The sequence below is a fragment of the Papilio xuthus genome, unplaced genomic scaffold (genome assembly GCF_000836235.2).
Source record: "Papilio xuthus unplaced genomic scaffold, Pxut_1.1 DF827570.1, whole genome shotgun sequence".
NCBI classification, from domain to species: domain Eukaryota; kingdom Metazoa; phylum Arthropoda; class Insecta; order Lepidoptera; family Papilionidae; genus Papilio; species Papilio xuthus.
In genome coordinates, this window is record NW_013531079.1 from 1537456 (window position 1) to 1551129 (window position 13674).

At 32.5% G+C, this 13674-nt stretch overlaps 3 protein-coding genes and 1 non-coding gene across 5 annotated transcripts; 1 reads left to right on the top strand and 3 right to left on the bottom strand.

Annotated features, from left to right (window-relative positions):
- Positions 1 to 70: 70 nt before the first annotated feature.
- On the bottom strand, positions 71 to 143 carry TRNAR-CCU (transfer RNA arginine (anticodon CCU)). The gene has a single exon. It is a non-coding gene; the product is annotated as a tRNA-Arg (tRNA).
- Positions 144 to 3648: 3505 nt separating this feature from the next.
- Positions 3649 to 6859, bottom strand: Mat1 (CDK-activating kinase assembly factor). The gene is made up of 5 exons (XM_013313196.1): positions 6590 to 6859; positions 6150 to 6446; positions 5129 to 5364; positions 4585 to 4763; positions 3649 to 4205 (listed from the first exon to the last, which is right to left on the bottom strand). Exons 1-5 carry the CDS (start codon positions 6711 to 6713, stop codon positions 4106 to 4108), a joined length of 936 nt encoding a protein of 311 aa, XP_013168650.1. The 5' UTR covers positions 6714 to 6859; the 3' UTR covers positions 3649 to 4105.
- A 297-nt stretch (positions 6860 to 7156) lies between these two features.
- Positions 7157 to 9321, top strand: LOC106118543 (uncharacterized protein C2orf47 homolog, mitochondrial). 2 transcript variants are annotated; one of them, XM_013313207.1, is made up of 5 exons: positions 7157 to 7243; positions 7323 to 7639; positions 7764 to 7928; positions 8533 to 8651; positions 9101 to 9321. In XM_013313207.1, the coding sequence occupies exons 2-5, from the start codon at positions 7337 to 7339 to the stop codon at positions 9240 to 9242; spliced, it is 729 nt and encodes a 242-aa protein (XP_013168661.1). In that variant the 5' UTR covers positions 7157 to 7243; positions 7323 to 7336; the 3' UTR covers positions 9243 to 9321. The 2 variants fall into 2 exon arrangements, with proteins under 2 accessions (XP_013168661.1, XP_013168662.1); XM_013313208.1 differs by lacking the exon at positions 7157 to 7243 and having other exon boundaries at positions 7250 to 7639.
- A 347-nt stretch (positions 9322 to 9668) lies between these two features.
- On the bottom strand, positions 9669 to 12676 carry LOC106118495 (uncharacterized; the record flags this gene model as incomplete). Its single annotated transcript, XM_013313155.1, has 6 exons — positions 12482 to 12676; positions 11899 to 12239; positions 10917 to 11106; positions 10311 to 10582; positions 9773 to 9856; positions 9669 to 9703 (listed from the first exon to the last, which is right to left on the bottom strand). Coding segments are annotated over exons 1-6 (1020 nt in total), but the record flags the coding sequence as incomplete, so codon positions are not given.
- Between the last annotated feature and the right edge of the window lie 998 nt (positions 12677 to 13674).

Sequence of the window (13674 nt, forward strand, 5' to 3'; positions counted from 1 at the left end):
TAATATACAATCATATTTATCTCTAAAATTTAACTTCATATGACGATTTAAAAGTAAAATTATATGCTTTTACCCCTGGTGGGACTCGAACCCACAATCCCCGGCTTAGGAGGCCGATGCCTTATCCATTAGGCCACAGGGGCGGTTAGCAGTAGAAATCAAACAGCGTTTTCAACAAAAAAAAAACTTAGACCGATTCCATTGCTATCTTGTTATGTATCAACCTACAAATCGAGAGTTTTTTTTTAAATATATAGTTGTAGTATAAACATTTGACTGGAAAGAAAAAAAAGACGGCAGTAACTAGTAAGAATTAATAACAATTTGTCGTGTCGTGTTTGGTGCTGGGTGTAGCAATCTGACGTGACGTCGACGTCGACGTGGCTGCGGTCGGAACGGTAATAAGAAGTCAATATTAGTGTGCTGGGGGGGCGGATTTGAGAGTTGCTAAGTGTGGAAAGAATTACATTAAAAAATTCCGATTAAAATTAATAAATAACATTCGATGCATTGAGACGTATTCAATAATTGGCAGACTTTGATTAGGCGGTTACTTTTTTTCGCTAACCTTGATAAATGTTCTACCCTTTTTTTAGCCTTTTTTGTAAAAAATGTAATGTAAAAACTACTAAATGTAATGTAAAGTAAAAAATGTAATGTAAAAACTACTTCGAATAAGACAATAATGATAGCTGCTTCCGCCCTAGATCTAGCTTAGATCATCGGCTGGGGATAACCGTACTAGAAACTAGATATGCAAATCGCCTTTGTAAGTTTTATACGTAATGAAGGATACAATAGAAAATATTCTGTAAATTTTATTTCCGAAATCCTTTGTAATGCCCCCAAAATCTATTAAATTATCAATAAAACTATATAAAAGTTAATTCCATATTACTCGAGCATATTATAACCGCTTCGGGCAGTCCGATAACAGGGCAAGTTTACACAGGGCCAATTAGTGCGCGCCCGCGGCGCTACGCCGCACAACGCAGCCTGTTCACATGCTAATTGTATCCCTGTACCCTACCCTGTACAATGTACCTTACCCTGTACCCTCCCGGACTACTAGATACGACTCGCTATCTCCGCAGTATTAGAAAACTTTAGACGACACAAACATAATTTTACTAAACTGCCTTTGTCTGCGACCGAACGATAACGTGACTTTTGTATTTTATTAAAATTAAAAGAAGTAACAGTTGTCTGTGGTTTTATGCTCTTAACAAACAAACGTTTTGTACTTTCCTACATTATAACAATACTAGCTGTCAACTGCGGCTCCGTCCACACGGAATTAAAAAAAAATAGTTGCATATATGTTCTTCCAGACTATGTTCTATATGTATGCCAAATTTCATCAAGATCCGTTCAGCCGTTCTGGAGATACCAAACAAACATCCATCAATCTAAACATTCACATTTATAATATAAGATTATTCAAGAATTCTTTGTAAACAATATTTGGAAACGAAATATGTACTAAATTAAATATCCTATACAATTTGACTGAGTAATTAAATTAAAGGTTATTTCTGTAAATTACCAATACGCAACAGTCAATTGACCTTCCCTTTAATAATAATAAAATAAAATACAGATTTAATAGTACAATAATTAGAACTCACTTACCCCTTATTTAAGCTGCCAATAAATTTACAATAATCTTCACACTAATACGTTGTTATTTCATTTCTTTTAATTAATTTGATGCGAATATTTTTTTATTTAACAACGCTTCGAATTACACTGCACTTGAAGTCGCGGGGGATACTAATGTTCAGTTTGACATTTCTAATGACAAAATTACTAATAAAATACCCTCATTTATAAATAAATATTTATTGTAGTACTATGTTTATCGTGATAGGTAATATAAATTATATGAATATTCTATCATACATTTTATTTGTCTGTAAGCTTGTAGACTTTGTGAACTATGTTTATTGTCGTATTCCAACATCAAGGGAAGGTACTTAGAAAATAAATTACGTTACAAGTTTTCTCCATAATCTGCTTAGTTCGGAAACGCAGGCATTGAACATTGTATAATAACGGTATCTCCTCAACAAACTAAACAGTATTTTCTAAGCTGCGATGTCTCGACACATCCATTGATAGGGTCACAATGATTTTAGATTTTCCTCGGAAAACTATTAATCGTATTCATTCATTATGGAATATTATCTATCGCCCGTGACTTCATACGCGCGAATAAAAAATAATAATATATGTGTTCTTTCAGACTATTTTCTATATTTATACCTTTCATAGACATCTTTTGAGCCGCCTTGGAGTTACCTTCAAACAAACATCCATCCATTCATCTAAACGTTCGTCGCATTTATAATATTAGTAAGATTTTATTTACGGCTTAAATAGTTGGATAGCAATTATTATACTATTTCAATTGTTGTGTGTCAAACATTTTATTTTCTTTAAACATTTTGATGTCCGAGATTTTGTTACAGTTTGGTAACCCTACAGCGTGCACGCCCGGCGCTGTGCGGCGACGTCGTTGCATTATTTGTCGTGGCTCAGAGCCTCGGTCGGTGCTTTGACGCGTTATCGCAACGACAATATTTGCCCGCTCGTTTGTGCGTCCGGCGCGGCTGGCGGCGCGGGAATATAAAAATACCACTATAATCTGACCAAAGAGATATCATTATAACACGTTGACTTCTATAAATCGTCATACTCAATTTGCCGTTACCGAGGCAACCGCCGTTAGTATGAATACAATCTTATTTGTTAATCATCAGAACTCCCTAACACACCTCTAAATCTAGTTTTCTCTCTTGCCGTTCTTTCCTCATACCATGATAAAATGGTTTATATCGTAAAGTTAATTTGTATGTATTAAAACATAAAAAAAATATATTACGAGGATTAACTAGATGTAGGCCGAGACTCCGTCCGCGCGGAATTAAAAAAAAACTAACTAGTAGCCTCTTTGTTCTTCCAGGCTATGTGCTACATCTATCCAAATTTCAGCGAGATCCATGCAACCGTTTTGGAGATAGCTTCAAACAAACATCCATGCAAAAATACGCATTTATAATATTGGTAAAAAAAAGTTTCGCCATTGAAATCCACACGATGAAGGAAGGAATTCAGGAAGACCTAAAAAAATTTGCAATTTAAAAAAAAACTATCAAAAAGGTTCAGTATGCGCAGCTGTCAAAAATAATGCACGTAAATCTGCAAAAAAAAATCAGATCCTACCATACATTCGTACAAAATGACATATATCAAGGAACAGTTGGTTAGTAAAACACAATAAAGAAAAATCTTTAGTTTTTTATTTTTAATTAGGCCAACATTTCACAGCTCAAAATACTTTTTAAAACCTTAACGACATATTTACACATCTCCTCTATTACTTGAAACTAAATGAAAACTCAACAGACAGACATAGCGAAATAAATATATATAAATTGAACTCGGATTATTTTATAATTAACTTTAAATATAGAAATTTATATGAAGTCAATAACATTTTAATATAGATAATAAAAGATTGCTTGAAAATCGGAAATAATTGAAAAAGAAAAATTATGACACAGATAAACAAAACAGTTTATTAAAACTAAAAAATAATAATGTTAATTTAATTGCATTTTGCACCTATTTCTTTTAACTTATAACTTAAAAGTTTTTTTCTTAATAAATGAACTTAAAATGGAACCAAACTGACTAGTTTGAAAAAAGTTACAGTCAGATTATAAAAAAAATTGAAACTCTTCTTCAATATTGCTGTTTTAAACATAGTTCTAACTTTGTAATAATATTAATAGTATTTTCTACCGTATTTTTTAAACAGAATTGTTAACAGCCTAATACAACATAAGTAGGTTCATTAGGGGCGATGATCCAAAATAAGATAATTTTTATTCAATAAGTAATATCCAAACATCCTGTATAATGTATCACACCCAATCCATATACAGGCTGTTCTTAAATGACAGGTCTGAAAACCTGTAAAATTTACAATATACAGCATGCTAAGGAATACAAACATTTTCTGTAGCCAATGAGTTAGATCTGGACACCCTGTATACACATTCTACTCAAGTACAATAACAGGTTCTATGCCGTTCTCATGTCAGCTCGCATGATACAGACCAGCCATTGCATCCTGTAGAGCGCGCAGACAAGGTAATGTAGAAGTGTACCCACCCGCTTTCTCTGTTTCATTCTCTGCTCTGTGAATTAAATAAGTTGTCACTGTCAAAATATTTGTTCAAAAACATATTATTAAGAATAGTGTTGAAACAGGAACAGTTTTTGGAATCTACATCATATGAAATAGTAAGGTTTTCCAAATAGATATTATTAAAAACACTGCAAATAAAAAACATCCTTTATTGTATAATGACCCTATTTTTTCCAACATTTCGAAATGTAGCCGTCGACCGCTATTCTGTCCACGCGGAAATAAATAAACCTAATAAATAGTCTATGTGTTCTTCCAGGCTATGATTTAATTATAAATTTAACCATAAAGTATGCAATGCTTTTTTTGTTTAAAAACTTTTCTTTAAATAGCATTTAGTTTGAAACGAAGTATATAGCAATACATACCTTACATGTTGCAGATACCCTTTAGAGATTATATTCTGTATAGAGGGTGGGTCTGGACCACATCTGTCTGGTATTATTGGTGCTTCATATTTGTATAAAGGCCCTTCTTCTAATATTGGAACACCCTGTTGACTTCCCGAACCTCTCGAGAATTTTACTCCAGTTGAGAACTGTGTGACCTGAAATATAATTTGAGGAACTATAACACAATTGTATTTTTAATTATATATGTTTACAAAATATTTAAATATAACATGTCACTGGAAATTAGTTTGTTTGTTATACAATGTACTGACAATTTGCCTAGGAAAATTACAAACGGAGAGCATATGCTATTTATCAGAGACATAGATAAGTAATGATCAGAGATTGACACTTAACACTACAACATAGGGGTACGCAGAGACCATGGACCTCCATTTGGCATGGGTTTCCACTTCAAATTAAATGTTAGTAACCTGTTTTATAATACTTAAAGATTGTTTTGACATGACATGGTTTATGACTATAATTGACTGACATGAAAAGACAATAAAATAAATACCTTAGGAATTACTGGTAATACATCAATCTCTTCTTTCTTAGCAATATTCTGAGCAAATGTATTTAATATCTCTTTAGCATCACCCTCCGCAAACATCAATTCATCGATAAGTGCTTCCTTTTCTCTTATCTTTTGCTTTTTAGCTTCCTGTTCTAGTCTAGATATTTCTGCTCTCCGTAATTCTTCCATTTGCTTTTCTGTTTCTAAAATCTCCTCTAATTCTATCTCTTCTCTACCTGGAATTGAGAAAAATATTGTCAATTTTAATTTATCTAATCTATACAAAATAAAATAGGTAAATTATTTTTTTTTTGAAGCATATGCCATTTTTTTAGTCTGTGTAATATTAACACGTTGACGGACAGTAGGAACAAGCGAAGTTCGAAAATTGACACTATATGTTTTTGTGATTTTTAGAATGTTAGAAGTATAGTTTTACTCTTTCTGCTTAAATAAACTTAATTTTGATTAATTTAGTACCTTTAATTAGGTTGCGGCTATAACCGTCATGGCGCCAGCGGACTCTATACACTAAGTGATAGGACGATATATAACAGGTGAAATATGAACTTCAACCTAAAAAGATGTTTTCAAAACACGACACTATGCTTCTACGTATACGCCAGTAAGTGCACATTTGTGCTGCTATAGCCGTAGTGTCTAAAAACGACCGTTTCGTTTTGGACGGCTATAGCAGTCATGCCACATTGTGAACTTCGCTTTGACAGCTATAGCCGCAATTGTCCGTCAACGTGTTAGAAAACAAGTCTCTTGTGTACCACTCGTGTTTTTTGAATAAAATTTGTGCTTTTAATGACTAGTCTATCTCAGTTCCAAATAACATACAGATTTTTTCAACTGTACTGAAGTATGATAACAATTATCTCATACATTTATATAAACTTTTATAGATAAAATATTTGTTGGTTTCTTAAATCATTGTAACCCCTTAATCTACAACCTCACTGAGATAGAAAATAAATGTGAAATGTATTATATGTTGTAAAACAAAACAACTTACCTATTTTCACTTTATTCTTCATAATTAATTCCTTATTATCTTTCTTGTATTGTTCTATCCTTTTATTAGTACCTACAACATCTATATTGTTACATAAATTGTATACAATTGTTTCTATTTCTTCTAAATAATCATTGTATTCCCTTAAAGTAGCAAAATCTTCCTCTTTTTTATTATAATCCTTAAGTACTCTCTTTCTTATATCTATTTCTTTTTCCACCATAGAATCCTCAAATAGCTGCACTCGAAAATTACTTCGACGAAGGGGAACATTACAGTCAGGACAAGAACCAGACCCTGTAACATACGATTACTATCCAATTAAAAGTTTTAAAACAATTTGTAGACTTGGAATGTTTCATAATGGTAATGTAAGGCATACTGAAAAACAATTATGTTACAATAAGACCAAATTTTCAAATAAAAATAAAGTAATTAACCTTTTAAAAATAATAAATCCACACAACTTTCGCATAAAGCGTGGCCGCATACATTTACCATCAACTTCAGTGAAGGATTTCTGTACTTTGTTGTTTTACAACGGGGGCACGCTTGATCGTCCATTTTTGTATTGGTTTCGGATTAGTACGAAAAATGTTTATCGACAAATTATTCCATTTATTATTTAATTTTTACAAATCTTGTAATATTGAGAATTTTTAAAAATCGCCTCTTGAATCCTTGAATACAGTTTGACACAGTTACTTGACAATGACATTATGTTTGGACACAAAGAGTATATAAAAATGTTTGGACAGAAAGAAAAGATGTCATATTTTCTAAATCGTCTCTGATTTTGAAGACTTTACCTTTTTGTAAAAGTTTTAAGAGGGGTTAATGGCGATTTAATTTATTTCCCGTGATATGTATTTTATAATTTTTATCTATATTACAACCAATAATTAATCAATCAAAGTAAAGATATTTTGAATTATTAGAATATTTGAACTACAATGTTTTCGAACGTGCCTCTATTTGTTTTTATTAACCAATAGGCATGCAGGAATTCTGACACTTATTTTTCTGACCAATCACAAATAGAGTATTATTTTTGGCATTATCATTTTCACAGAGATTAGAAAACAAATGTTTTTGTTTGTGTTTTTTACAATATTTGTGAAATTTGAAGCTCATTTTATTAACTCTTAGTTTAAATAGGTTTTCTATTTTCAGGTAATTTAACGAAAATGAATTTAGCATTTAGGCAACTTCTAAGTACAAGGACTTTTAGGTTATGTGAGAAGTTTACACCAAAAAGTATTCAACTTCCAATTGCCACAACATGCCCTCCTATACATCAGCGAACTTATTGCGAAGATCATGCGGAATCAAGGAAACTGCCCCAACTGATGGAGTTCCCGCCAGTAATGTGGCCGTCGTTTATAAAATATATTAAAAATTGGATGTTTGCGAACTTCATCATCAGGCCTTATTTTGACCAGGAATTTAGCTTGAACGAATTCATTGAGGCTTCTAAGCATGCAGTTCAGGTTCGTTTTCATAATCTTTTGCTTTTTGTTGTGCGAGTTCCAAGATATGATATATTTTTATCATATCAAAAAAACGTCATTCATCCAATACTTGATATTCAATTTCACTAAGATCTTGTGTCAGGTTGTTTCAGAATGTCTACAAAAGAGTGATTTCCAAACTCTAGAAGGTTTAGTTGAAAAGGATGCTATAGTCGCTCTTAAAAATGCTGTAACCAAGCTCTCTGTCACTCAAAGACAATTATTGCCTATAGATAAGGAAGATATTTTTTATGCTTTCCCTTACCAGGTAATTATTACAAATTATAAAACGCGATAAAAACATTTTAATCACCAACTATTTTTTAAAGTGATGAAACCTCCTTTTGAATCGGCCCAGCTCAACCGGTGAAATGCCACGACCACACAGAAGACAGGCGTGAAGTGGAAGCAATTCCGCATTTCGTCTGACGAGTGTGCGTCCCGGAGGCCAAAATTAGTCCTCTTTCCCTTCCCGTCATATTTCTTATAAGGAAAGGATGGGAAGTGAAAGAGTACTTTCCGGATGAGAGGATGCATGGAAATGTTTTCTTTCTGTGCATCCTCTCCTCCGTCGATTAAAGGTAGGCAACGCATATGCCATTGCGCATGTCTATGGGCAACGGTCACTTCGCGATTTCAGCGATTTCAGGTGGCCGCTTGATCGTTTGCCACCTTCTGATATAAAAAAAAAACCTTATGGTTAACTTTAGTATTAGCTACAATTCCATTTAAGTTTAGGTTTTGTTTAGTAATAGGTTTGTTTTATACAAAAAATTACTATGTTTACTTTTCAACATATGAATTTTTGTAATATAATACATAATAAATGAAGATTTATATAGCTACTGTAAATATTCCTATCTGAATTGCAGGTAGGTGTAATGTTTGATGATTCAGATAAGAGATGGGTTGAGATAACAATGTGCTATCATGTTTTAAAAGGACTGAAACAAATGCAAGAGACTGGGGATCTTCCACCTATTACATTAGGGTGAGTGAGACAGCCATGCCACTCTCTCTTTCACTCATACTCAAAAGCCAGTGAGGTAGACAAAGATGGCATACAGCAAACATACTCTATGCTATCTCTGTCTAATCTTTAATCTGTGCATATCTCTTGGGGTTGTGTTATTTTATCTTATTGTGAGTATTAACTACCAAAGTACCTATACGAAAAATTGCCATCGCAGTTTCAATTAAGGCAAGAAAAAAAAATTTTTTCTTTTACCATAAAGGAAAAATATGGCAATTTTTTTACATTGACATAAAAGCTGCCTGTAGTGGGGCAAAGGTTGTCCACAATAACATGCTAGCTCACTCTTTCTTGGGCTCTGTATTTGGTCTTGGGCCATGTCAGCCCGATTGTCTACATGCCGACTTCCACTGAGTGCCAACATTTTTTATGCATTAAATACTTTAAAAAGTATATTTATATTCCAGAGTACAACCGGAATTTCGTGATAAGATATTCATACTTAACTACAGATTTATAAGAGAGTTTACAAAAGGTGTTGAAGACAGTTGGTGGGTGAATATTGTGAACCACTTTCAGCCGCAGTCGATTGCCAAGAAGTCATATTAGTTAAGACAATAATGAAGTTCTAATTTGTTTATAGATACAGTACAGTGTATGATTCAAAATAAAGTATAGTTTAATGTTTTCTTTTTCTTTTATAATATTTCAAATTTTCCCTTTCTAATCTTATTCAATATACCTTTTGCTTAGATTTTCATTTTCCCGCTGTAAAATGATTGAAAATGTCTTTTTTGTCTAACATTGCAGAAATATAATTCATACAAAGATTAGGAATATTTTACAATTTTTATATCAATATGTAATTTGATAAAAATATATAATTTTTTCTTAATCTATATGTATAAAAAAAACTTTATATAAAAGTAAAAAAAGTCCCTAGGAAGTTATCACGATTTTCTTAGCACTTAACACATTCAATGCTACTATGATTTTTCAAAATACAGCACAATTATCTTTTTCATTTTCCAATTCTTCTTTCAATTTATTTAAGATTATCTGCCAGTCCCCTAAAAATAATGGCATAAGGTATTACACTATTAACAGGAATATTTAAAAAAGCAAAAAACTATTTTTACCTTTCACAGGATCATATAACGACCTCTTGGCAACTCCACATTGTACCTTTATAGGTCTTTGCCGTTTTATACAAGATTCCATATCTGAAATTAAGAAAATTTTTGGTTAACAGTTTTGTAGTTCCAGAAAATAGTGGGGAATATCTATAAATCCAACTAGATTACAAATAAAGGAATTAAAGGAAATTATTTAGTAATATAACTTAAGACATCATGCCGAGAAATAATATGGACATAAAGATGATGGGCTGCCAACCCTCCATAGGATAAAGGGGAGGCTGTTATGTTTACAAGTAATAATAATAAGTAGTAAATGTTTATTTAACTATTATAAATGCGAATGTTTAGGTAGATGGATGTTTCTTTGAAGGTATCTCCGGAACGGCCTAAATAACTTAACCTAATGGATCTAGCTGAAATTTGGAATAGACATAGAACATAATCTGTAAGAACACATAGGCTACATTAAGTACTTTTAATTCCGCGTGGATGAAGGCGACAGCTAGTTTACAATAAAATTACTTAAATATCCACTTACCACCATGTACTCTATCCAACATTGAGCTGACATCCAAATTCTCCACCAATCTAGTACATAAGGCATTAGCATATAAACTAGCCCCCGGCATTATTCTTTCCGTATCACCAGTTTTTACTTCATATGTACAATCTATGGTTGTAGAACATTCAATTTGTAACAACTCGTAAGCAACTTCAGATGATTGTGTTGAATAACTTACTAGGAGATTACGATGAATCGTGTAGTCTTCAACTGCAGTCATAGCTTTGTAGATTTTAGGATTCGTGAACCTAGAAATTGTCAATAATTATTACTCCAACAAATAAAAACTCTTCTATCTCTCACCACCAGTTTATATTTAATATAACAGTTGCAAGTGACTTTGTCGAAACTATAAAAAAATCTAGTAAACACCCGGGTACAGTGTACCCAATAGTGAAAGATTTTTTTAACTGATTCATTCATTTTGGAACCTATTCAATTCAAACAAACAATGAAGTCTTTCCTCATTATAATATTAATATGGATTATTTACTTTTCTAAACGAAGTTAATTTAGAAATACTGTACACTAAAGTACAAACAGGTTTCTTAATATTTTAATGTAATTGAATTTAAATCTTACCTATCCAAAACATTTCTGCACATGTCTAAAATCAAAATACACAGTTCGGGTTTACATATGGCCACTTCTCTAAGCAGCCAATTCTCCGTCACACAATGCTCACTACTGATATCTTCCATAGGACAATCCACACAGAGTAAACATCTCGTATTACATAGCTCACATCCATGACCAGCATAGAAAATAAAAGCTGCAATTTTTTGCAATCAAATAAATTTCACATCACAACATTTCAAATAGGCCTAATTTTGTCCTCTATCTCTTCCCACCCTTTTTCATATAGATAAAGTATGTGAAAAGGAAGTGGGTTTTCCAGATGAAAGTATGTATGGGAATGGAAAATATTCTCCTACTTTGCCTCCCCTCCTCCGTCAATTCAAGGTAGGCAATGCATCTACAAATGATAATATCTATAGGCAATAACTGCTTTGCAATTTCAGCAATTTCATGTGGCTGCTTGCTCGAAGAAATAGAGAAGATGCACAGAAAGACAATATTTTCCCTTCACATGTATCATCTCATCCGGAAAGTCCTCTTCCACTTCCCATCCTTTCCTTATAAGGAAAGGGTGGGAAGGGAAAAAGGACTAAATTAGGCCTCCGGGACGCACACTCATCAGACGAAACACGGAATTGATTTCACTTGACGCCTGTCTTCTGTGTGGTTGTGGTATTTCACTGGGCGAGCCGGGCCAATTTGTGCGAAGATGTTAAAGCGGGCTCTACCACTGTTTAAATATTAACATTACTTGGGACCATGGTCAAGTGATTCATTGAAAAAAAAGTTTAAAATCTGTACACAATTTCTTATCAACAATCTTGGTGGCCCAACATCATTGGTGCACAGCCATGCCCTCTCTCTGCTTCCCCCTACACATAAAATTGTGTTTTGTACAGCACTTTATGCAAAGTTAATAGCTTCCGAGATAACTAAAAACTTTTTCATTAAATTACTATCCAAACACCAATAAAGTATAACTTACTATAAGAATCCTCTGGTATCAATTGAAATATTCTTCTTAAATATGATTTCAATTCAGCTGCAGTCAAATTCTTTAAAGTAATTATTATAAAGCCTAATCTCTTTAAGTTGGACGCTAAAGAGTCACAATCAATTGTTGGTGTTACAAGGTTTGTTAATTTAGTGTATTTATCGTTTCCTATGAGTATTGCAACTTTGCTTTGAGGTCTATAGTAAGTCAAAATTGTCTTGGTGTTCAATGCTGTGGTCAATAATTGTCTATATTGTTGCACAGAGTAACCATGCCGGTCAAGAGTTTTCATCAAAATTTCCCCTGGTTTTTTACTGTTTTGAAAATTTAATCTGTTAAAAAATATAGTAGTAAATAAGTATAATTTTTAGTTATAATTGAATCGAAAATTCTAAAATCTATTCAGTCCATTGATAATTTTTTTAACTTTCATATATTTGAATCCTCAGTATTTTCCACTTGTTTGCAACAAAAATCACTAACTCTCAAAAGCAGCCTTTGAAAGATAAATAGGACTTACACTGTTAGAATAATATGTTAACAAATATATAAAAACTGTAGATGCATAACTTACTTCAAATTTGCAAGATTGGCTAAGATTTCACATGACTCAATATTAAGTGCTAAAGCTTTTTGATATTCAGGATAGGATATTGTTTGTAATAGTGACATTGTGCAAATCTAAAAGTTGTTATTTTTTTAGTATGTCTATTTCAGATTGGTTTGACAGCTGTCGCCTATAAAATATCGAATTAATTTTCCATGAGGATTAATGTTGTACTTCTTGGACGGTTGCGTGTCGACCGTACGCGTATTACGAACGATTTTAAACTATCGAGAATCGGTCTTGTGACAATGTTAATTAAACAAATAAATACTATAACTTATGTCTTTTAGTACTTTTTAAATTTATTACAGATATTTAGCTATGTCTTGGGCAGTTAAAACATTGAAAACAGTTCTTTTTATTTCTCAACACCAAAATCTTTGGTTTAATATTTAATTTTTCTACGTAGTTTTGTGGAATAAAGTTGACATAGGAAGAATAAATTTCATTTATATTGTAAATCAAAAATAATAATCACTAAACTTTCGATTGCAAGTTCTATGAATCCAACAATTGGGCAGGATTTTGGACCACTGAAAAACATATAATAAATTAATATTCTATATTGGAAAACCTATTCGATGAAACTGCGCATTGTCAAACCTAATCTTACTATTATTATATACTAGATGACCCGGCGAACTCTGTTCCGCGGAAGAGGTAGCTTATAGCATCAGCAGAACGCACATCTGGATACCCTGGAACCGCATCGCCTTTGAAAATTCTTCGATGAAGCATTTCAAGTAAAACATAACTTAATAAATTCGAAAAAATAAAAATATGAGTAAATAGTATCCTATGTCCGTCTCCTGGCTCTAAGCTATCTCTACACCAATTTTCAGCCATATAGATAAAGCCGTTCTTGAGTTATAAATAGTGTAACTAACACGACTTTCTTTTATATATAGAATATCTATCTAGATATCTATAGAATACTAATATTTGTATGGAAGGATAGTATTTATTAGAAGATGTCTCCAGATCCGCTGCTTGGATTTCACTGAAATTTGACATAGATATAGAACATAGTTTGGGTAAACACTTACAAATTAAAGTTTGTTTTTCCACTTGGACAGCGTCGCGGGCGACAGCTAGTAAATTTTTTAACAGGAAAGATTTGACTGTTAATTTGTTTACATTGAAAAGCTCTTAAGGGTTAA